Source organism: Cnephaeus nilssonii, assembly GCF_951640355.1.
Source record: "Cnephaeus nilssonii genome assembly, chromosome: X".
Taxonomy (NCBI): domain Eukaryota; kingdom Metazoa; phylum Chordata; class Mammalia; order Chiroptera; family Vespertilionidae; genus Cnephaeus; species Cnephaeus nilssonii.
In genome coordinates, this window is record NC_137071.1 from 100,392,275 (window position 1) to 100,416,862 (window position 24,588).

The window sequence follows — 24,588 nt, forward strand, 5'->3', positions numbered from 1 at the left end:
CTTTTCTTCACTCCACAGAAATTCATAGCAAATCAGTCAGTAATGTTTGTGATGTGTTAGCATAATGAAAAAAATTCTTTCTTTCTCTTTCTTCCTTCCTTTCTTTCTTTCTTTCTTTCTTTCTTTCTTTCTTTCTTTCTTTCTTTCTTTCTTTCTTTCTTTCTTTCTTCTTTCTTTCTTTCTTTCTTTCTTTCTTTCTTTCTTTCTTTCTTTCTTTCTTTCTTTCTTTCTTTCTTTCTTTCTTTCTTTCCATCCTATATTACTATAGAAAAATGCCTCTTATATTCTTAGAAGGAACTGGAATGACCAAGTTTTTACATACCTTGATCTATCTGTAAAGGACTCAAATGTGATGTGTAGCTGGGGACATACAGTGATACTTATTCTAGCTAAAGGGACAAAATAGCCAATCAATTGTTATTTTTCTAACTAGAAAGTGTGTCCTGAATGTTGGTACATCTCTCCCCTGGAGAGGAGCCTCATAGACAAGGAAAAAGGAAAACAAAAAGGTCTGAACAATGGAAATCTCTCTTCCCTTTACAAGACAAGATGAGGCAAGAAACTTGGGGCCCAGGTATTTCATAAACTGTGCTATCTAGGAGCTTTTGAGATTAGTCTAGGTTATTCTTTAGTTCAGTTTGAAGCAATGGCTTAAACGGGAGTTTGTATGTTTTCTCTTTTGCTGTCCTCTAGTGTCTGAGATAAAGAGATTTTTGAGAGAATTCTCACTTTGTTTCTGAACTAACTGAGCTGGAAGGATTTTTCTAAATCCTGATAAGATGGGCTGGGAGATATCAATATAACCCAGAGGCCAGATTTGGTGGTGGAAGCAGTTCAACCAATTCAAAATGTGGGGAACCTAAGAGGACTGAAATGGGTCCAGTTGTAGACTTAGTACTTTTGTTTTGTGGTCCATAGCCTCACACATATAGCAAAACATTTTAGGGATTTTTGTGCTCATATTTACATTCTCAGGGCTATTCTATTCCTTTACAGTGTCTTTATTTTTAAACTAAAGACATTTAGGAATACTATTTTCAATTATACTTTACTACAATGTATTCTTCATTCTTAACTGAATCTAATTGAGTTCTTCATTCCCTTACTGCCAAGTGTTATAGTATTTAAGCTGAAAATGAGTAACTACTTCAAAGATTTCTGTAGAATTCCATAATAGCAGGATCAAATTTATCTAAGTAAATGTGAATTTGAAATTATAACCTTTCAAATGAAAGTGGCACCTCAGAGATGTTGAACCAATTAACACAACAGGAAAGGTAAACCAAGTTTGCCCCTCACTAGGAAATCTGAGGGAATGGGAATTCAGGCCATATGTACCAGCTCATCCACCTGCATTCACTCTTTTCTGTCTTTTAAAATGTTTTGTCCCTGCTACCTTTTCCTTTTCTTATCTTCTATTCCTTTTTATCTTTTTTACTTCAAAGGAAGATGATCAATGGATTTCTCTTTAATACTGAAAGGATTTCTGAACATTACAGGTGACTTTTCCCCCTTTCTCAATAGGACACAGGCAGCAGCTTGCGTTTCATTTTGTTGTATGCCTTTTTCATCTATGTGTCAGGTGGATTGCTATAACACCTTAATAGAGTCCTGCTAATTTTCTACTCTTTGCCCTTAGTTATATAACCTGTGATGTTAAATTCTCTCCCTAGGATCACATCTCTATTCTTCTGGAGTTTCAGAGTAGAAAGAAAATCTGTCATCAGCACTGTGTGCTTTTCACAATCACAATACCAGTAATCTTGCATCCAGAGGAAATAAACAAGTAGTTAAAGGACTTTGGGGATTTATAGCTCTAATTGCCAAAATCTCAGAAAAAATATTATAGGCTATGAGAGGAAAAGATACATACTGAACCTAAATTTATTATGTAACTCTTTCAGTGTAATCAATGTATGAGCTTAGATTTTTAACATATATAGTAGTTGGTATGTGTGAAGAAGTGGCTATTATATGAGAGAACTGACTTTGCCATACCTCAAATCTGTAGTTGTTTGACTTACACTGCCTATGTTGATAACAATTCAGTCATGAGTTCAGTTGATGGGTTTAGTTTTCTTTGTATTTTGTGGACATTAGTTAGAAGCATGGGTTTAGGTCAGACAAACTGAAGTTCAAGTTCTGGCTTGACCATTTATTTGTCTCTGTGATTTTAAGTTATAGTTTTCTCATCATCATGGAAAGGGGATACTAGTAATGGTACTGACTGCATATGGTTGTATTGAGGATTAATAAGTGAGTGAAACATCATTACTTATTATCCACCAAATATTATTACTCAATATAATTTCTTGACCTCATCCAGGAAACTATGACTGTAGATAAAATGAATGTTTATAAGCTTTGAAAGTATGTTTTATACAATGGAATATTATTCAGCCTTTAAAAAAAGGAAATCCTTTCATATGCAACAACATGGATGAAACTGGAGGACATTTTGCTAAATAAAATAAGTCAGTCACAGGACAAATACTGCATTATTATATAAAGTGGTTTAAAAAGTCAAAAACATAGAAGCCAAGAATGGGGAAGGGAAAATGGGGAGTTGCTCTTCAATGGGTATAGTTTCTGTTATACAAGATAAATAAGATCTGGACATCTGCACAACATTGTGCCTGTAGTTAATAATACTGTGTTGTACACTTCAAAATTTGTTAAAAGTGTAGATCTTACGTTGTATTCTTTATTACAATAAAAATGTATGCGTTTTTAAGGGAAAATTATGCTACATAAATATTGTATTTTCCAGTTTCAAAGTGAATTTTGAACCATGAGTAATCCAAAACTAGTTACTTACCTAGTTCACAGTTTTTTCCTTCGAATCCAATTTGACACCAACATTCGTAGGAATTAATGTCATCTTTGCATAGGCCGCCATTTAAACATGGATTAGACTCACATTGATCTCCATCTTTGAGATAGGTTAAGACGTTGAATTAGCAGATAAATTGTTTAGAATGCTTGGTCCTCCCTGCACAAACTCATGGTGAGGGGAGTCTGATTTTAGGGTCAGAGAAGAACTCTTGACCTGGAATCCAGCTGCTTACAGGGTGTCCCTGGCTTCCTGCATTTCTAAAAACAACCTAGACAAAGGTTCTTAGGCTAACACTGTCCTAAGAAATTACCTTGAAGAAGGCATGTGCATAGTTCATGTAACTGGAAAAGGAAAGGGAGAAGAATATTTAAGTATAAAAATGTACTTTTTCAGTATATAGTGAGAAGAATATTTAGTCCTTTCTTATGGAATGGTGGTAGAGTTAATTCCAAATCAAATCACATCACTTCAACAATTATTATTTATACTAGAGGCCTGGTGCATGAAATTCGTGCATGGGGGGTCCCCTCAGCCCAGCCTGCACCCTCTCTAATCCAGGACCCCTCGGGGGATCAGGCCTAAACTGGCAGTCGGACATCCCTCTCACAACCCAGGACCACTGGCTCCTAACTGCTCACTTGCCTGCTTGCCTGCCTGATCACCCCCAACTGCCCCCCCACCGGCCTGGTCACCCCTAACTGCCCCCTGCTGGCTTGGTCACCCCTTACTGCCTCCCCTGCCAGCCTGGTTGCCCCCAACTGCCCCCCACCAGCCTGGTCTCCCCTCACAGCCCCCTCTGCTGGCCTGGTCGCCCCATGCAGCCTGCTGCTCGGTCGTTTGGTCACCCTTCACTAAGCCCCCTGCTGGCCTGGTCGCCCCATGCAGCTTGTTCGGTCGTCTGTTCGGTTGCGATGGTTGCTTAGGCATATATATATATATATATATATATATATATATATATCATACAAAGCCTGCTCTATCACAGGTCTAGCAGTGTGAGCTGAGTCAGAGTCAGATATGGTACATCTACTCAAGGAACTGGTGGCCTAGGCATGGAGCAAATGCATCTTCTTCCTTGTGATATATATATATATATATATATATATAATATATATATATATATATATATATCTTATCTAATAAAAGAGTAATATGCAAATTGACCATCACTCCAACACACAAAATGGCCGCCTCCATGTGATCAAAGATGGCTGCCCCCATGTGGACACAAGATGACCACCACAAGATGGCCAGCAGAGGATGGCAGTTGGGAAGGACCAGGCCTGCAAGGGAGGGTAGTTGGGGGTGACCGGGATGGCAGGGGAGGGCAGTTGGGGGGGACTAGGTCTGCAGGGGAGGGCAGTTACGGGTGACCAGGCCTGCAGGGGAGGACAGTTAGGAGCAATCGGGCTGGCAGGGGAGCAGTTAGGCATTGATCGGGCCTAAACGGGCAGTTGGACATCCCTCGAGGGGTCCCAGATTGAAGTGGGTGCAGGCTGGGCTGAGGGATACACACACACACCCCATGCACGAATTTCATGCACCAGGCCTCTAGTATATATATAAAACCCTAATATGCAAATAGACAAAAGGGCGGAACAACTGAACAACCAGTCACTATGATGTGCGCTGACCACCAGGGGGTGTGCCCGGAACATGGCTAGCATCGGCTGTGGCAGGATGGTGGAGCAGGTGAGTGGGGGCACCAGACCAAGATGGGGCGCCGGTCACTGTCATCGGGGTGTGCCTCTGGTGGTTACTGAAAATTCTTCACGCCTGCACCATGGTCCTGCCCAGCACTTGCACCTGCTGCCAGTGCTGGGCCCACTTGCATCTGCTGCTCATACCTGCAGCCGGCGCCCAGTTTGGTCCTGATTGCTGGGCACCATCAGTGGGTGCAAGTGGTGGCTGCTGGCCCAGTCACCCCTGAAGGCTTCTCCCCCTCCCCCTGCTCCTGAGGAGCTATTGGAGCAGCAGCTGCTGCTCACACCCGCTGACAGCACTGGCCCCACTCACACCCACAGCTGGCACCAGCCCCAATCACTCTGCCTCGTCAGCAGGTGTGAGCAGGGCCAGTGCTGTCAGCATGTGGGAATGACAGCAGTGGTAGCAGGGCTCTGGCAGACAGGGGACTGGGGGCCACACGGGAATAGCCAGGCAGGGGCATGGAGGATGGGCTGAGACCTGCCTCTGTGTCCACTTCAGCCTCACTTCCCACAGTTCCTTTCAAGATGCATGAATTCATGCACTAGGCCACTAATATATATATATTCACCCAAGGGTATTTTTCCATTGATTTTTAGAGAGTGTGGAAAGGAGAGGAAGAGACAGAGAGAAACATCAATGTGAGAGAGACACATCCATTGGTTGCCTCCTGCACGCACCCCAACCAGGGCTGGGGAACCTGCATTCTTCCTTGTGTTATCATTTAACTTTTAAATATAATATGCAGTTATAGTTTGAAACAATAGAAAAGATGCTAGAAGCATCTGTTACTACTTAAATATATTCTTTCTATGAGTTAGGTCCCAAATGAGACCTAGGTCTAGGTAAAGTGAGAAACAACTTCCAATAAACAGAATTAAAGAGAAAAGTTTCTAAAAATGTCCCTTTTATGTATAGATTGAGTATGTTTCCTTTCTACCTTTCCTAAAGTTTCTACATTTATAGAATTCTTGAAAGCCTTTGAAGACACTGGTGGTAAGAAAACAGGGGAAAGAAATAGGCAAGAGGGGAAGGAAGGGTCAGGATGAGAAGGGAACCTTTAAGTCAGGTTTCTTAGTGCTCTGCCTCCTTCCGTACTTCTAAGGAAGTTTCAGGAGAAAGGGATGAATAGGACCAGAAGGTAGATCTGTATGCACTTTGAGCTAATATAAATAACCCTGAAAAAAAAATGGGAGCTACATCAACCAGATAATATAAGAGAAACAAAACAGTGGAAGATGAAGTTGACATAAGAATGAAAGAATGGGAGAAAAGGGTCAACTAATTTCTAATTATCAGTCATACTTTAGAGCAAAACTCCTTATCATTTAGCATGTAGATCCTTATCTGCTCTAGGCAGAGCAGTAGTATGTCTGTCATATTCTCTGTCAGTAGCACGTATCTACTAGTAGGTCCCATTGACTAAGGACTAATATCCCTTCTTAGAAATAGTTCCTCTCTGGAAAGTCTGCTTGTCCTCTCTGCACCTTGATCCAGTGTACTTTTGCACAAATACTTCAATTTGTTCCAATTCTATAAAAGCAAAATATGTTATCTTTGTATTATTATTATTGATGTTCAGAACTGTTCTAAAAAATGAGCTACATTTCCACTTTTTATTATAGACCAATGGATCTGAATTATTTAGGATGTTTCACTGAAAGGGTCTGGGCTTGCAGCCAGCTACTCAGCAACTAATTTGCTGAGACATATCTTTAAAATGAGTGTCATTTTATCCTGCATTTAGTCCTCCTTTGGGTGCTTGTCTGTGTGTACTTGAGGCTGAGGCAAAGCCACAGATAGTAGCAGTCAAAAACAAGGGACCAAATCTTGCCAAGTGAGCGGTTCCTGTTTAAGGCTACTAGATTAGTGTTTAATGAGTAACTGCATTTAAATTTGAAGGCTCAGAGGGGTAATATTGAAGGAAAGGGGTTGGCTTCATGACTCCCAAACAAGATGACCTTTGACAAATCTTTTATTTTCCCTAAACCTCAGTTTCCTCCTCTGTGAAATGAGGCTAATAATATTTTGTTCACATGGTTGGTATGATGATTAAGTGTGACAGATACTCTGTAAACTGTAAAGTACTTGACAGATGCTGGTTAATGTGATTGAATGCTTTATGTTGTGAGTTGATGGTACAGAATAGGGCAGGAGTGAGAGGCCTGTGTCCCTGATGTATGTGGCAGCCTATACAGTGATAACTAGCATAGGCTATTTTGGGGCAATTAGGAATCTCAGTTGCAAGTGAAAAGAGGCACGGAGTTATTATATTTTTCTTTTTGGTTCTTGTTTGTCTTTTATTTTTCTGTAGACAAATCAGTAGTGACAGAAGCATGTCCTTAATGTTTCCCATTATCTTTACCTGAATACAGTAACCACTGCCTATGATTTAGAAGGCAAGAGCCCATCTACAATATGGGTCTTAAGAAGTACTGACCTACCTTTGCTAGGGGGGTGGTATCTCAGGTCAGGGGGTGGGCAATGAAAGGATCATGGGAGTTTAAGTACAGCCAAGAATATTTGGGGGGATTTAGGAATTGGTGTATTTTAAAAATATATCACAAGCTTCAAAAATTTAAATATAGTAGAAATAGAGAATGAGAAGACTTGTTTGGACTAACTGTAGGGGAATAACTCAGTAGAGAATTGGCATGGTAGTGTTCATTACCAAGGACAAGGAAAGGCAGATAAAGCAAATGTAATGGACAAAACCTCTTCTTCCTCCATGATTTAAAAACAAAAATGGAAGAAATATGAGTTATGAGAATATGAACAAGCCGAGCAATGTCTCCAGAATAGAAACTAGAAATTATAACTGGATCTCAAATTGATGGAATTCAGTGAATTTGCTGCTCAAGTAAGTCAACCTGTAAAATTTACACTGTCACAAAATCCTGTTGCTGGATTTTAAATTAACTTTAAAACTTAGTTGGAACAGACTGAGGAATCTCAGAGGAAAGGGGAGTGGGGGTGGGGTAGGGAAAGAGTAACCAAAGAACTTATACACATATATGCATTACCTATGGACCACAGACAGTAGGGTGGTGAAGGCCTGGGGTGGGGTGGGAACTGGGTGGAGGAGGGGATGGGGGGAAAAGAAGGACATCTGTAATAATCTCAACAATAAAGATAAAAAACCTTGGTTGTCATTAAAGTTTTGACTTTTCCTTATTGTGGTAAATTTATTTAACAAATATTTACTCAGTGCTTCTTTACCAGATATTGTTTGAGGTACTAGGAATACATCAATAAACAAAACAGTTGAATACTGCTACCAATGTGAAGGTTGCCATCAAGTGAAGTGGGAAAATAAATAATAAATAGTATAAGTAAGAATATTATATGGTACCTCAAATGGTGAAAAGTGCTATGAAAAATAATAGAGCAGGATATGGTATCTAGAGTGAAGGGGTTATGGGAGGGGCGGGTTGAAGTATTAATAGATGATCAAGGTAGGCTTCATTGAGATGGTGATATTTGGGCAAAGACCCAAAAGAGGTGAGGTAGTGAGCCTAGAGAAATCTAGCAAAAGAGCATTCCACATTAAAGGAGCAGCTAGATCAAAGACTCTAAAATTGGAGCATCTCTAGAGTGTGCAAGAAGCATCAGGGAGTCCAGGATGGCTGGAGTCCAGTGTGTGAGGTGAGAACAATAGGAGATGAGATGGGGGGTGAAGCAATGAGAAGGGAGAGGCAGGGAATTGTGGAGGGCAGTATAGGCTATCATAAGGAGAAGGATGTTTAAGCAATAAACATTTAAATCAATCAATATAATCTGATTCTCTACTGGGGATTGCAAACTCTCATTTAGTCCCCAGATGCATTCATCTGTTTTCTTCCTTCCAGCTTCCTGGGGTGGACAGATGTTCTCTTTGAAGCCCTATGGAGGAGTAAGCTTATCTGCCAACAGACATTTCTCATGCTGGCATACCTGTGGTATTCAATCTTGGATAAAAGAATGGAACTTACTTATCTGAGCCCTTTTAACAGAGTTTAATGTATTATGTATTTACACACACAAAAAAATACATATTTCTCAAATGTTTCATATACAAGTTAGAGGATAAAATGAATTGCTTACCAACATATTGCTTCCAAAATTCAGTCTATAAAGAAAAAGAGAAGTTAATGGTGGCATTTAAAATGTCTTAGATTTGATTCCTTCTCTTTTATAGCATTTATAATACATATATATGTATAGGTATTTTAAAATCACAAAGAGAAGTTTCTCTCTTTTTATTACATTTACTATTCTTGGCATCTGAAGGATGTTATATGGAAATACTCACAGTTTTTTCAGTGTTTTCAAAAACTTCTCGTGCTTCTTCAAAACTGCACTTTTCTTCTCTACATTCTCTCTCAAGGTTCCCTTGAACAAACTCTTCCAATTTACCTGAATTGTATCTCTTTGGTCGATTCAGAATTTTGGTGGCATTTTCACGATCAAGAAAAACTGAAATTTAAAAGAACTATTCTTTAGCTTTAGGAAAAATAAAACATCATGAAAATTAATACATCTTTTAGGGAAGGTTTTGTTTTTAATCCAAGTAATCCCAAAGCCAATTTATCTTTGGGGCATGGAGACAAAATGTATGATGTTCTCATGGTACTGTATACACATGGAGATTTAGGAATTAAAATTCAATTTGACTTTTAGTCAAAAGAGCTCTTGTAATAAAAGGTCAGATTTTCAATCATATTTGAACTTACTTTGGGTGAAAAAGAAAGTTCTTAAATAAGCAGTTAACTTCACACTTTTTGATTATTTGAAAATAGCCAATTGCAGATGTTTTTCAAGGTGATCCATCACCCTTGCTAGGCTGTGTTTTCAGGATACAGTTGCCCAAATGACTTTGCAACAAATATCTCTTTGAAGAACAGAAACCTATTGGTGATCCTGCTCCAAATGAAACCCAAGGTTTTCTCACTAACTTTAAAAGAAAAACCACTGCATTAATTTTTTTAAACCTTTAGACCCACAACACTTCAAGTTGACATGTGTTGTAGTAAGAATTCCAGTGATATGTCTTTTGCTGGGATTCAGGATGTGGTTTATTTTAGATACTAGAGGCCCGGTGCATGAAATTCGTGCATGGGGGGGTGTCCCTCAGCCCAGACTGCACCCTCTCCAATCTGGGACCACTCGAGGGATGTCCGACTGCCGGTAGGATTGGGCCTAAATGGGCAGTTGGACATCCCTCTCACAATCCAGGACTGCTGACTCCCAACTGCGCGCCTGCCTGCCTTCCTGATTGCCCCTAACCGCTTCTGCCTGCCAGCCTGATCACCCCGAACCACTCCACTGCCAGCCTGATTGATGCCTAACTGCTCCCCTGCCAGCCTGTTTGCCCCCAACTGCCCTTCCCTGCCGGCCCAGTCGCCCCCAACTTCCCTCCTCTGCCGGCCTGGTCACCCCTAACTGCCCTCCCCTGCAGGCCTGGTCCCTCCCAGCTGCCCTCCCCTGCTGACCATCTTGTGGCGGCCATCTTGGGTCCACATGGGGGCAGCCATCTTGTGTGTTGGAGTGATGGTCAATTTGCATATTACTCTTTTATTAGATAGGATAGAGGCCTGGTGCACAGGTGGGGGCCAGCTGGTTTGCCCTGAAGGGTGTCCAGGATCAGGGTGGGGGTTCCCTTGGGGTGTAGGGCGGCCTGGGTGAGGGGCCTGTGGTGGTTTGCAGGCCGGCCACGCCCCCTGGCGACCCAAGTGGAGGCCCTGGTATCTGGGATTTATTTATCTTCTATAATTGAAAATTTGCAGCCTTGAGTGAAGGCCAAGGAAGGCCAGGGCTGCTGAACCTTGGCTTCCTCCACCTCGCCGGGGACAACTCAAGCCTCCTGCTCTCTCCAGCTCCATGGCTGCTGCCATTTTTGTTGGGATTTATTTATCTTCTATAATTGAAACTTTGTAGCCTTGAATGGAGGCCTGGGCCGGCCAGTGTGTGCGGAAAGCTTGGCTTCCTCCATCGCCGGGGAAACCCAAGCCTCCTGCTCACTCTGTGGCCACAGCCATCTTGGTTGGGTTAATTTGCATACTCACCCCTGATTGGCTGGTGGGTGTGGCTTATGTGTGTAGCAGGGTGATGGTTAATTTGCATATTACTTTTTTATTAGATAGGATGACTGCCTAGCCTGTAGGGACATTCCTGAGCTCTAGAGGATTGAGGTCCCTAACCTAATTCTCCTCCTCCCTCCCTCCCTCCCTCCTCTCAAATCTCAATCTCTCTCTCTTTCTCTCTCTCTCTCTCTCTCTCTCTCTCTCTCTCTCTATATATATATATATATATATATATATATATATATATATATATATCACCTGGAGTCATTTCTTTCTTCAAGAGACTATTTGATACCTTCTGAATAGAACCAGGTCCTTATAAAATGAACTTTCCAAGGCATTTTGGGGCTGCTTTCTCATTAACTCCAAAAAAGGATAAGAAAAGAAACAAACTAAACTATATTCCTCTCTTTTCATTGCATCTCTTCACTTTGTGGACCCTTCTAGTCCCTTGACAACCTTACTTTTCTCTTGTTTAGCAAATACTCTTGGGCTTCACTTTTTCCCTAAATTTAGCTTAGACTTCTTCTCTTCACATGCCAGTTTTCTCAGTTCCCTTCACCCCTTTTCAGTGCTGCAACACCCTCCAATTCAAACCACTAGATCAGTGCAGCCATCTGCTGCCTTCCTTCCCTTCTGAGGCAGCTGAGCACCTTGTGAGGCAATTTCCAAGCTGCAGGTAGATGCCATGACATATTTATGCCTCCCAGGCTCTACCAGGCCCTCCACCCCAGCTAGGCAATTCATGGATTTGGTCCTGGACACATCTATAATAGCATCTATGTCTGAATCCATTTATAGTGTGATCTAGCGGAAAACAGAATTTTGGAGTCAGATCAGACACACCTGAATTTGAATTTACAACATGATGGCTGTGAGATCTTAGGCAAATCACACAATCTTTGAAGCTTAACTTGATATGGGTATAGCAGTAGTATTATAAGAATACTAGAGGCTGGGTTCACGAATTCGTGCATTGTGGGGTCCCTCAGGGTGGCCTGTGGGGATTGGGCCCCAGCTTGCACCCCAGTCTCGAAGCCCAGCAGCCTGGCCTGGTACCCTGCCGTGGCCTGGCACTGCCCCCTCACCTACTCCACCATCCTGCCTGTGGGACAATTGGTCAGGGACAGAGCTGGGTGACGGCCCTGCCCCCTGCTGCCACCACTGGTTGCCGTCTGTGGGGCGATTGGTGGGGCGATCAGGTCCCCGCTTGCACCCACCTTGGCCTGGCACTGCACGCTCACCTGCCATGGTCCTGCTCTTGCCGAGGCCCATCAGGGCCAGCAGCGCCTCCACTGCCACCCATTGCCAGCACTGCATTGCTGACGCCCACCATGTTCCGTGCCGCCCCCTGGTCAGCGCATGTCATAGAGAGTGGTCGAACTCCCGGTCAAACAATTTGCATGTTAGGCTTTTATTATATAGAATGTACTTCACAGTGTTGTTGATAGGATCAGTGAAATAATAAAATGTGTAGGCTGGTATATGTCAGTTATCGCTTTTCTTCCTTACTAACTCACTTGCTCTCTTCCTTCCTGGAAAATAAAACTGGATCTCAAATTTATGGGACTCAGTGAATTGGCTGTCCAGGTTAGTTTCTGCTCATGCAGATGGTCTTAAATAAGTCAACCTGTGAAACTGATAGTCTCAAAATTTTCTCAATTCCTTTTGGCTCTTTAGTGCTCTTTTCTGTAGCTCTTTCACTTCTTTACTGCCATACATATAATGAAATGACTTGTCAGTATCAGCCATGACTTTCTAAAGTATAATTTTGAGTTTATGTATTTCCTGACTCCTCTGAAACATTTCTAATTATTAATTTCTCCCTTTTCAGGACACTCTTTCCATGAAATCACTATTCTGGTTCTCTTCTTTACTTTAACTCTTGTTATTCATTCACTACTTGAATCAGTTAATTCCCCTCTTCTGCCTGCCCCTTAAATGTTCAGAGTTCTCCTAGGCTCCAGTTTTAGCCTTTTCCCTTTTCACTCCATCCATCCTTGTCAAGGTCAGAACTGGGGTGAGGTAAACAAGACATTTAGTACACAAAATTGAAGGAGGAACTCTCTTTCAGTGTGTGTAAGTACACTCATGCCCTACCCTAATCCAGCCCTGACTCTTTCAATACAATTTTCTGAACAGTCACTACAACCAGACCCTGTACTAGGTGCCATAACATCCATGCTCACTCTCTGGATCCTCATACACATGGTTGTAATTACTATTATTCAACAGTGCATTCCAAATATTTATCTCTAGTCAAATACATCTTCTGAATTCCAGATCTTTTTTTCCAGCTCCCTAACTGTACATTGCAATGTGACAAAAGACAGCTGATGTTTATTAATGCTTATGATATGTTGGGCACTGGGCTCAGTGCTTTGCATCCATTATTTCATTCCATCCTCATAGCAGTCCCATGAAGAGGTACTGCCTTCTCATTTTTTTGTGACTGAGAAAAACAGAAATTCACAGAGGCTAAGTAATTTGCCCCAGGTTACACACTAAAGTGTCACAGCCAGTATTACTACTTTGGCAGTCACATGCACAGTCCATGCTGTTAGGCACTAGGTTGTGTCCAGTAATCACATAAAATGTCCAAGGCATACTCTATACACTTTTTCTAAACCTGTTCTCCTCCCATACCAAGATGGTTAAGTCATATCTTTTTTACTTCCTTAATGTTACTTGAATTCCTTTCCCTCCTTTGTCTATACAGGAGGTTCAGGCTCTCCTGCTTTCCCTGGATGATTGCAGTAACTTCAAGACTGGTCTCCCCTAGTCTTGTAACCCCTTCCCTAAATAGTTTATTAGAATGTTGTCAGCCTGAGAATGCAAAATAACCCATTAGTGGTATTTGTACTTCTGATGACTATACATTGCTTTCTATTGTCCAAACTCCTTAGTTTAGGACTTTAATTATCTGATGGCCTGACTCTGCCTAACTATCCTGCCTGACTTGTCATATTCAATATTAAAAACATACTGACTTATTGAATATCCTCACATTCTTTTTGGATCTGGATCTTTGCACATGAATGATCCTGTCTGCATAGAATGCCCTAGGTCAGACATGTAAGAAGAGTGAATCTACTCACTTTTTAAGAATCAGCTCAAAATATTGTCTGTCAGGTGTTTCCCCAGTTAATGTATTTCTTTTTCCATGCTCCTTTAGCACCTGGTACACACTTTAGCACATTATATTGAAATCTGTCTTCTGACTTCGTGTTGATTTAGGCTAAAGAGGAGAATTTTGTTTATCCCCAAGACCCAAGTACCTTGCCACAGTACCTGGTACCATAACAGTCAGTCAGTATTGTAAAGTTTTGTAAAGTATATAGATTGAAGTTGTGTTTTATTCATTCTTTTCATTCACACATTCTGAATGAAAGACAGTTTTGGTCCATGCACTTTACAAAACTGAATTTGTTTAACAGAAGAATTTTGATTTCAAAATCCACATTGATTCAATAAAACCTAAGAGCAGCAGCCATGAAGTTGCAACATCTCAGTAAATCATTCATCAAAACTGCTTTTTAGAAGCCAATGACAATTTAACAGCAGCAAAGAATGCTGCATCAATACTGTCCACCTTAGGAAAATTCCCCTGGCTTTCTCCTCAAGGGCCTATTATCTTTGACTCCAATGATTCCAGAATAACACTTCCTTTCTCCTCAGTATTGTTTGAGGATCATATTTCTAACCTCTTTTTATGCTTATCTCTTTTAGTCATTATTTCCAAAGCTCTGAAATACCAGTTCCTCTTTTTTCTTCGTATCTATCCTTTTCCCTCAACATCTGAGGTCTTTGAGCAATCAGTAGCCCTCTTAAAAGCTCCATCATCTCACCACTTATCCTGAAGGAAGGGCTTGGATCCTTTGTCCTGCTGTTCTCACACTGAAGAGGTTTTTGTAAAAACTTAGCTTTATGTCCTACTTTAATTTAGTTTTCCTGCTAAATTTCTTTATTCCTGGACTCTACCCATTTTGCTAGTTTGATTTAACCTTTGCATTCTTGTATCATCATTTCTGCATTTCAGTCTGACATCATGTCTGGAGTGGGAACCATGGGGTCAATCTGCTTTCTGGTGATGCTTAGGGTTGGCATCCCTGATCCTGGCACTGTCAGCTACTAGATTTGATTATAGTAGGCTGACAAGTAAGTGTGATAAATGCTTCCTGTGAGAACATACTGTTTGTCTAAATGAGGTAATTTCTTTGCTGTGTGCTTTCCTTTGGGGACAGTGCATAAAGTCACTAAAGCTGTGGAAAAAAACAAGTGATCCACATAACATTAACCAGTTTCTACTCTTCCTGTCAATTCTTGGACTGGCTTTGCTCTCCTAAGAACTCGAGTATTGAGTTTCTCCATGTATTAACTCTGAGATCTTTAAAATCAGAAATAAAACAATTTCATCCTGATCCGTGAAAAATTTTAATGATAAATAACAACTTACAAATGAAAAATTTGTCTGTTTTAACTAAAATTTTAAATTGAAGCTATATAATTTTATAGATTTTTAAAATTAAAGGCATGCCTTATTATATAGTTACAAAATTTTGAAATACATCATTTATCCTTTTTTTGTTTTGTGTTGTTAATCCTCACCCGAGGATATTTTTTCCATTGATTTTTAGAGAGACTGGAGGGGAGGAGGAGAGAGAGAGAAATAGTGATGTGAGAGAGATACATCAATTGGTTGCCTCCCAAGCAGGGCCGGAAATCGAACCTGCAACCAAAGTATGTGCCCTTGACCGGGAATCATACCCATGACCCATTGGTGCACTGGCAACATTCTAATTACTGAGCTACACTGTCCAGGGTGAAATACATCATATATCTTAAATCAAACTTTTTGTGCAGATAAAACCATTCTTTGTGGTTTTAATGTTTCCCATTTTGATTTCAAAGTGGTGAGTAAAAGTAACCAAGCAACAGTTAATTTTTTCTCCATATTTTGCTATTTCCTTGTTAAAGTATTTTCCCACTTTTAATTTTTTTAACCAAGGAGATGGCTGTTTTATAAGAGGAGTCACATTGTCAAATCATAAATTCAAAGTGTCCATTAAAAATATACCATAAGCATTGTAAATTTATTTAGTTTTAAAAATTAAGGAGATACATATACCAGAGAACCAGTACTTGCCAACACACATGCTGATTACTAGAATCTTAAATACTGCTGTCAAATTCTATAATCGTTATTTAGTGAAGAAGATAGCACCAGACATTTCTATATCTAAAAGACAAGCATACTCAATATATCTTTTAAAAGGAAACAAACCTGTACATTCAGCACTGAGTAGATATCCTAAAAGACAGATGGTGATGAGGCCTGGTGATTCTGCCATGATCATGTTCCGGCACTGCATAACCTTTGCTAGTCGATTGTGCAAGTAGCAAGGTTGACAAATTGTTCCAAAGTACAAGCTGAACTGTATTTACTTCTGAGAAACAATGTCAGTCTCCCTCAGTGAGTTTTTTGGGTTATTTGCAATGGCTTCTCAGGTTAAGTGAAGAGAATAGGCAGTAGCCACCATTAAATTTCACCTGTCATGCCATGGACTTTTGCCCCTGTGCCTGATTTGAGGCTGAAGCAGGAAGTGACACATCATTAAAATAAGGGGAGGTAGAATGGCTACAGTTGCTGTGGCAGCAAAATTTATCAGTGGGATTCATCTTTTCCTTGTCAGGAAGCACTACTATCATATAGTTTAAAGATAAAGAGATGGAAAGTACAAAGCATTTGGTCACTCTCCTTAAAACACCCCCAATGCTTACATACCCTGAGTCACCTGGTGGATCTTTTATGTTCTTTCTCACAATGAGGAGTTTATAAACTTTGTTGTGCCATGTACTCATATTTTGAATCATATGGACCTTGTCTCAGAACACATGTATGTATGTGTGAATATATGTATATACAAAGATACCTATATATTATGTATATAAATATAAATGAATATTGTATAATAGTTAATGTATTATTTCACTTCACATCTATAATAATAAAAGTGTAATATGCTAATTAGACCAGATGTCCTTCCGGATGACCTTCCAGAAGAAGCCGGGGCTGTGAGGGAAGCCGGGTCCCAGGTGCCAGAGGGAAGCCAGTGCGGACAGCCAGGGGAAGGAAGGCCTACTCTTTTTTTAAATTTATTTTATTATTATTTTTTTTATTAAGGTATTATATGTGTACATATCTTACCATTGCCCCTCCACCCCACTCCCATATATGCCCTCACCCCCCAGAGTTTTGCGTCCATTGGTTATGCTTATATGCATGCATACAAGTCCTTTGATTGATCTCTTATCTTCCCCACCTCTCCCTAACCTTCCTGCTGTAATTTGACAGACTGTTTGATGGTTTACTGCCTCTGTATCTATCTTTTTGTTCAAGTTTATAATGTTCTTTATTATCCATAAATGAGTGAGATCATGTGGTATTTTTCTTTCATTGACTGGCTTATTTCACTTAACATAATGTTCTCCAATTCCATCCAGGTTGCTGCAAATGGTAAGAATTCCTTCTTTTTTATGGCAGCATAATATTCCATTGTGTAGATGTACCATAGTTTTCTGATCCAGTCATCTGCTGATGGGCACCTAGGCTGTTTCCAGATCTTAGCTATTGTAAATTGTGCTGCTATGAACATGGGGGTGCATATATCCTTTCTGATTGGTGTTCCCAGTTTCTTAGGATATATTCCTAGGAGTGGGATTACTGGGTCAAATGGCAGTTCCATTTTTAATTTTTTGAGGAAACTCCATACTTTTTCCCACAGTGGCTGCACCAGTCTGCATTCCCACCAGCAGTGCACGAGGGTTCCTTTTTCTCCGCATCCTCGCCAACACTTGTCGTTTGTTGATTTGTTGATGATAGCCATTCTGACAGGTGTGAGATGGTACCGCATTGTTGTTTTGATTTGCATCTCTCGGATAATTAGTGACGTTGATCATGTTTTCATGTGTCTCTTGGGGAAGGCCTACTCTTGCATGAATTTCGTGCATCCGGCCTCTAGTATAATATAAAAGACCTATAACATTTTTTATATAATTTTTTCTTTATTGATTAAGGTATTACATATGTGTCCTTATCCCTCCATTGTCTCCCTACCTCCCCACTCATGCCCTCACCCCCCTGGTGTCTGTGTCCATTGGTTAAGGACCATAACATTATATCAACATTTACCGACCATTTTTGTGCTGTTGTTGTGATACATTTTATTTCTACATGCTGTAAATCCTATATCACATTATTATTACTCCTGCTTTGAGTAATCTGTAATTTCACAAAGAAATTAAAAATGAGAAAATATTTTATATTTATCTACATATTTGCTGTTATGATGTTCTTCATTTATTTGTGTAAATCCAAGTTTCAATCTGTTATAAGTTTTCATCACTGTGAAGATTTTTCTTTAAAAAATTTTATAGTCTAGGTCTCCTTATGTTGAATTTTCTCAGCTTTTGTTTATTTGAAAATATCTATTTTTCTCTCATTTTTAAAAAGTAATTTTGCTGCATCTACAATTGTAGGTTGATGGTTTTTTTTTTCTTTCAGCACATTAAAGATGTCATTCTATTACCTTTTGGCATGCATTGTTTCTGATAAGCAGGCAGTAAGTATTCTTAACATTAACTTTTAGCTAGCCTATCTAATAAAAGAGTAATATGCAAATTAACCATCACTCCACGACACCCACCAGCCAATCAGGAGCGAGTATGCAAATTAACCCCAACCAAGATGGCTGTGGCCACTGAGCGAGCAGGAGGGAGGCTTGGGTTTCCCCAGTGATGGAAGAAGCCAAGCTTTCTGCACATCTTGGCGGGCTGAGGCCTCCACTCCAGGCTACAAATTTTCAATTATAGGAGATAAATAAATCCCAACAGAAATGGTGGCAGCCATGGAGCTGGAGAGAGCAGGAGGCTAGGGTTGCCAACAGCGATGGAGGAAGCCAAGCTTTCCGCACACCCTGGCCTGTCTTGGCCTCTGCTTAAGGCTACAAAGTTTCAATTATAGAAGATAAATAAATCCCAGATACCAGGGCCTCCACTTGGGTTGCCAGGGGGCATGGCCAGGCTGCAAACCACCACAGGCCACTCACCCAGGCTGCCCCACACCCCAAGGGAACCCCCACCCTGATCCAGGACAACATTCAAGGCAAACCAGCCGCCCCCCACCCGTGTATCAGGCCTCTATCCTATCTAATAAAAGAGTAATATGCAGATTGACCATCACTCCAACACACAAGATGGCTGCCCCATGTGGTCAAAGATCCTGCCCCCATGTGGACACAAGATGGCCATCACAAGATGGCCAGCAAGGGAGGGCAGTTGGGAGGGACCAGGTCTGCAAGGGAGGGCAGTTGTGGGCGATCAGGCCAGCAGGGGAGGACAATTGGGAGGGACCAGGCCTACAAGGGAGGGCAGTTGGGGGTGATCAAGCCTGCAGGGGAGGGCAGTTAGGGGCAAACAGGCTGGCAGGGGAGCAGATAGGCATCAATCAGGCTGGCAGGGGAGTGGTTAGGGGGTGATCAGGCTGGCAGGAAGAAGCGGTTAGGGGCAATCAGGAAGGCAGGCAGGCGAGTAGGTGGGAGCCAGCAGTCCTGGATTGTGAGATGGATGTCCGACTGTCCCACCGGGATCAGGCCTAAACAGGCAGTTGGACATCCCTCAAGGGGTCCCAGATTGGAGAGGGTGCAGGCTGGGCTGAGGGACCCCCCCCATCCCGTGCACAAATTTTGTGCACCAGGCCTCTAGTTTAACTATCATGAGCCAAGGTATTCTTGGGGTTCATTGAGATTCTTGGATCTATGGTTTTGTAATTTTATTAAAATTAGAAAAAATATGGGAAACTTAACTTCCAAAATTTAGTTTTGCAATCAGGAAATTGCAAAAGCAGTACAGATGGTTCCCATATACCATTCACCCAGTTATTCCCAATGTTTACATCTATATATATATAAAGACATAATATGCAAATTAGGCTGGGACACTGGTCCACTGCTGGAGGGGCTAAGAAATGTCATATCCTGCCCTAGCCGGTTTGACTCAGTGGATAGAGCCTCGGCCTGCTGACCACAGGGTCTGCGTTTGATTCTGATCAAGGGCATGTACCTAGATTACAGGCTCCTCCCTGGCCGGGGGCCAGGTCAGGGCTCATGCAGGAGGCAACCAATCAAAGTGTCCCTCTCACATTGATGTTTCTCTCTGTCTCTCCCTCTCTCTTCCACACTCTCTAAAAATCAATGGAAACATATCCTCAGGTGAGGAGAAAGAAAGAAAGAAAGAAAGAAAGAAAGAAAGAAAGAAAGAAAGAAAGAAAGAAAGAAAGAAAGAGAGAGAAAGAGAGAGAGAGAGAGAGAGAGAGAGAGAGAGAGAGAGAGAGAGAGAGAAGGAAAGAAAGAAAGAAAGAAAGAAAGAAAGAAAGAAAGAAAGAAAGAAAGAAAGAAAGAAAGAAAGAAGGAAAGAAGGAAAGAAAGGAAGGAAGGTCATATCCTAGGAAAGACACATCTTGAAAATGCCTAAAGAAAGTTGTCATTTTTTCATGGTGAATGGACTGGAGTCCGTGTTGATGAAAACACCTTGGCAGCTGTGGTGGCTGGCAGTGGCTGCAGCAGCAGGGTGATGTGGCTGGCGCCTTCCCCTGATCAGCCCAGTTGCCTCCCACAGAGCGGGTCTAAGTCGTCAGTAGGACATCCCCTGAGGGCTCCGGTTTGTGAGAGGGGGCAGGCTGGGCTGAGGGACCCCGCCAGTGCACAAATTTTGTGCACTGGGCCCCTAGTGTATATATATATATATATATATATATATATATATATATATATATATATATATATATATTCATGCACTGGAGAGGGAGGTCCCTCAGCCCGGCCTGCCCCCTCTCACAGTCCAGGAGCTCTTAGGGGTGGGAGGCGACCCAGTGATCAGGGGAAGGCTACACCCCATCACACCTCTGCTGCTGCCACTGCCAGCAGCACAAGCCTTGGCTGGCCCTGGTTACCTGAGCCTTGGGCGTCCCTGGGCAGCTGGGCAGCTGCCATCCGAGGCTTGCCTGTGCCTCAGGCCAGCCCTGGGTGGCTGGACAGCTGCCATCTGAGGTTTGCCTGCATCTCGGGCAGCCCTGGGTGGCTGTGCAGCCAATATCCGAGGCTTGCCTGCATCCCAGGCCAGCACTGGGCAGCTGGGCAGCCAACATGTGGGGCGCCGGCTGGGCAGCTGTCATCTGAGGCTTGCTTGCTCCTCAGGCCAGTCCTGGGTGGCTGAGGGGCTGAGGGGACTGGGGGACTCCGGAGGCAGGCGGGCCCGGCCTTGCTGTGCGCCTGCCATCCCAGTGGGGCTGAGGGCACCACCATCTTTGAGGGCATTGCAGTCAATGAGCATATTCCCTCCTTATTGTCTGTGGCAGCCCGCAGTGGCAGCAGCAGCAGGGTGATGGGGTGGTGCCTTCCCCTGATCAGCCCAGTTGCCTCCCGCAGAAGGAGGCCAGACTGCGGCTTAGGCCCACTCCCTGTGGAGAACAGGCCTAAACCATCAGTAGAACATCCCCTGAGGGTTCCCAGACTGTTAGAGGGGGCAGGCTGGGCTGAGGGACCCCCCCCACCCCAGTGCACGAATTTTGTGCACCGGGCCTCTAGTCTTATATAAATGTAGTATAATATAAAAACCAGGTAATGGACATTGATATATGTGTACAAATGCTAAATGATTTTATCACATGTAGATTTATGTAACCACCACTAAAATCAACATACAGAACAATTTTTTCACCACAAAGATCTTCCTTGTGCTACTATTTTATAATCACACACCACTTTCACCTTCTAATTATTCCCAACTCCTGGCACTACTAATCAGTTTTCAGTCTCTATATTGAGAATGTGAACATGGAATCATAGAGTATGTGACCTTATAAGATTGGCTAATTCCTTTGTTATAGCTGAGTAGTATTCTACAGTGTGAATGTACCACTGTTTAACTAGTGACCTACTGAGGGACTTTTTAAAATATATATTTTTATTGATTACAGAGAAGAAGGGAGAGGGAGAGAGGTAGAAACATCAATGATGAGAGAGAATCATTGATCAGCTGCCTCCTGACGCCCCCTACTGGGAATAGAGCCTGCAACCTGAGCATGTGCCCTGACTGGGACTTGAACCATGACCTCCTGGTCCATAGATCAATGCTCAACTACTCAGCCATGCCGGCCAGGCTTGAGGGACATTTTGATCATTTCCATTTTTTTCTATTTCAGTAATGTGCTATGAACATTAATTTACAGGTTTCTATGTGTATGTAATTTTTTAATTTTCTGAGATAAATGCTTGGGAATGTAATTTCTGGATCATATGGTAGTTGAATGTTGTTTAAATAAAGTTCCAATCTGTTTTCCAAAATGGCTATGACACTTTACATTCCCACCAGCAATGGATAAGAGATCCAGTTTCTTGTTCATTGAAAGCATTTGGTATTGTCATTATTTTTTATTTTAGACATTCTGATAGGTGGTTAGCAATAATTCATTGTGTTTTAATTTGTAATTTTCTAATGGCTAATGAGGTTGAACACCTTATAATTTACTTATTAAAAATCTGTGTATCCTATTCAGTGAAATGTCTGTTCATGTCTTTTGATTATTTTCAAATTAGACTGTTTGATTTTTTATTGTTGGATTTTTAGAGTTCTTTATATATTGCAGATATGAGTCCTTTGTCAGTTATTTGGTTTGCAAATATTGTCTCCAACGCTGCAGCTTGTCTTTTAATCTTCTTAACTGGGTCTTTCACAGAGGCAATATTTTGAATTTTTATATACTAGTAGTTTAATTTATCATTTAAAAAAATGGATCACATCTTTAGTGTTACATTTAGAAGTCTTCTACTAACGTTAATTCTGAAGCATTTTCCTATTAAAATATTTTATAGTTTTAGATTTATACCCATGCTCCATTTTGAGTTAATTTTTGTATAAGGTATGAGGTTTAGGTTGAGCTTCATTTTTGTTACCTATGGATGTCTGATTCCTCCAGCACAATTTTTTTTTTTAAATACTGTCCTTCCTCTGTTGAATTGCTTGTGCAATTTCTTCACAAATCAGTTGAGTAGATTGGTTTGGGTATATTTCTAGGTTGTTTATTCTGCTCCATTGCTGTATGTGTTTATCCCTCTGTCAATACCACACTGTCTTGATTACAATAGCTATATAGTAAGGATTTTTATCAGTTAGAGTTATTCCTCACACTTTAATATTCCATGGCAAGATTGCTTTAAATATTCCAGGGCCCATAACTTTCCATATAAATTTTTAAATAATTTTATCTGTAGCTACAAATAAATCTTGGTTTTGATAGAGATTGTGTTAAACCTGTATATGCATTTGGAGGAATTGACATCTTCACTATGTGAGCTTTTCAGTCCATTTCCATGGTATGGACATGTATGTCTCTATATTTACTTAGGTTTTTTATTTCTTTCATGAGCATTTTGTAATTTTCAGCATATCTATATAAATAAAAATGTAAATGTTTGTTTGTTCAAAATCTTAAATCTCCGAAAGTTCTTCACCGATTGCTTTGAAATTTTGACACAACGTTGCATTTGAATACGCGCATGTTTTTTATACCTTATACTTACTACTAGAGGCCCGGTGCACAAAATTCGTGCATGGGGGCGGGTGTCCCTCAGCCCAGCCAGCACCCTCTCCAATCTGGGACCCCTCGAGGGATGTCCGACTGCCTATTTAGGCCCAATCCCACCCTAAACGGACAGTCGGACATCCCTTTCACAATCCAGGACTGCTGGCTCCCAACTGCTCACCTGCCTGCCAGCCTGATCACCCCCTAACCACTCCCCTGACAGCCTGATTGATGCCTAACTGCTCCCCTGCCAGCCTGTTTGCCCCTAACTGCCCTTCCCTGAAGGCCTGGGTCTCCCCCAACAGCCCTTCCCTGCAGGCCTGGGTCCCCCCCAACTGCCCTCTCCTGCTGGCCATCTTGTGACAGCCATCTTGTGTCCACATGGGAGCAGCCATCTTTGACCACATGGGGGCAGCCATCTTATGTGTTGGAGTGAGTTATGGTCAATCTGCATGTTATTCTTTTATTAGGTAGGATAGAGGCCTGGTGCATGGGTGGGGGCCAGCTGGTTTGCCCTGAAGGGTGTCCCGGATCAGGGTGGGGGTTCCCTTGGGGCGTGGAAAAGCCTGGGCAAGGGGCCTGTGGTGGTTTGCAGGCCAGCCACACCCCTTGGTGACCCAAGCAGAGGCCCTGGTATCTGGTATTTATTTATCTTCTACAATTGAAAATTTGTAGCCTGGAGCAGAACCAAGCCTCCTGTTCGTTCCGTGGTGGCAGCCATTTCTGTTGGGATTTATTTATCTTCTATAATTGAAACTTTGTAGCCTTAAGCAGAGGCCAAGACAGGCCAGGGCTGCAGAAGTTTGGCTTCCTCCATCGCCGGGGGCAACCCTAGCCTCCTGCTCTCTCCAGCTCCGTGGCTGCCGCCATTTTTGTTGGGATTTATTTATCTACGATAATTGAAACTTTGTAGCCTTAAGTGGAGGCCTGGGCCCGCCAGGGTGTGTGGAAAGCTTGGCTTCCTCCATCGCCAGGGAAACCCAAGCCTCCCTCCTGCTCGCTCCATGGCTGCAGCCATCTTGGTTGGGGTTAATTTGCATACTCGCTCCTGATTGGCTGGTGGGCATGGATTGTGGGTGTAGCGGAGTGATGGTTAATTTGCATATTACTCTTTTATTAGATAGGATTATATAAATGTCACACCTGTGACAGGTAAAAACATGCTTTTTTTGAAAAACAGCGCCATCTGTTGGACGTAAAAGTAACAAACGCTATACTAAATATTTTACGATTCAATTTCAATGTTTCCGATTTATGATCCATTTACGATTTCCAAATTTCCAATTTTATGATTCCATTTCAATGTTGATAATGATTGAAGATTTGTGCTTAGAAATCACGAATAA

General features: G+C 41.8%; 1 protein-coding gene across 2 annotated transcripts in view; it reads right to left on the bottom strand.

Moving 5' to 3' along the window:
• F9 (coagulation factor IX) overlaps positions 1 to 15,974 on the bottom strand; it is a gene marked incomplete at both ends in the record, with an annotated part of 45,094 nt that extends 29,120 nt beyond the window's left edge. Inside the window, 4 exons of one of the 2 annotated variants that reach the window (XM_079764746.1) lie at positions 2,819 to 2,932; positions 8,624 to 8,648; positions 8,832 to 8,995; positions 15,887 to 15,974. In XM_079764746.1, coding sequence (XP_079620872.1) covers positions 2,819 to 2,932; positions 8,624 to 8,648; positions 8,832 to 8,995; positions 15,887 to 15,974 — 391 coding nt within the window. The remainder of the gene's footprint in view (positions 1 to 2,818; positions 2,933 to 8,623; positions 8,649 to 8,831; positions 8,996 to 15,886) is intronic. The other variant, XM_079764747.1, reaches the window with a different exon arrangement.
• Between the last annotated feature and the right edge of the window lie 8,614 nt (positions 15,975 to 24,588).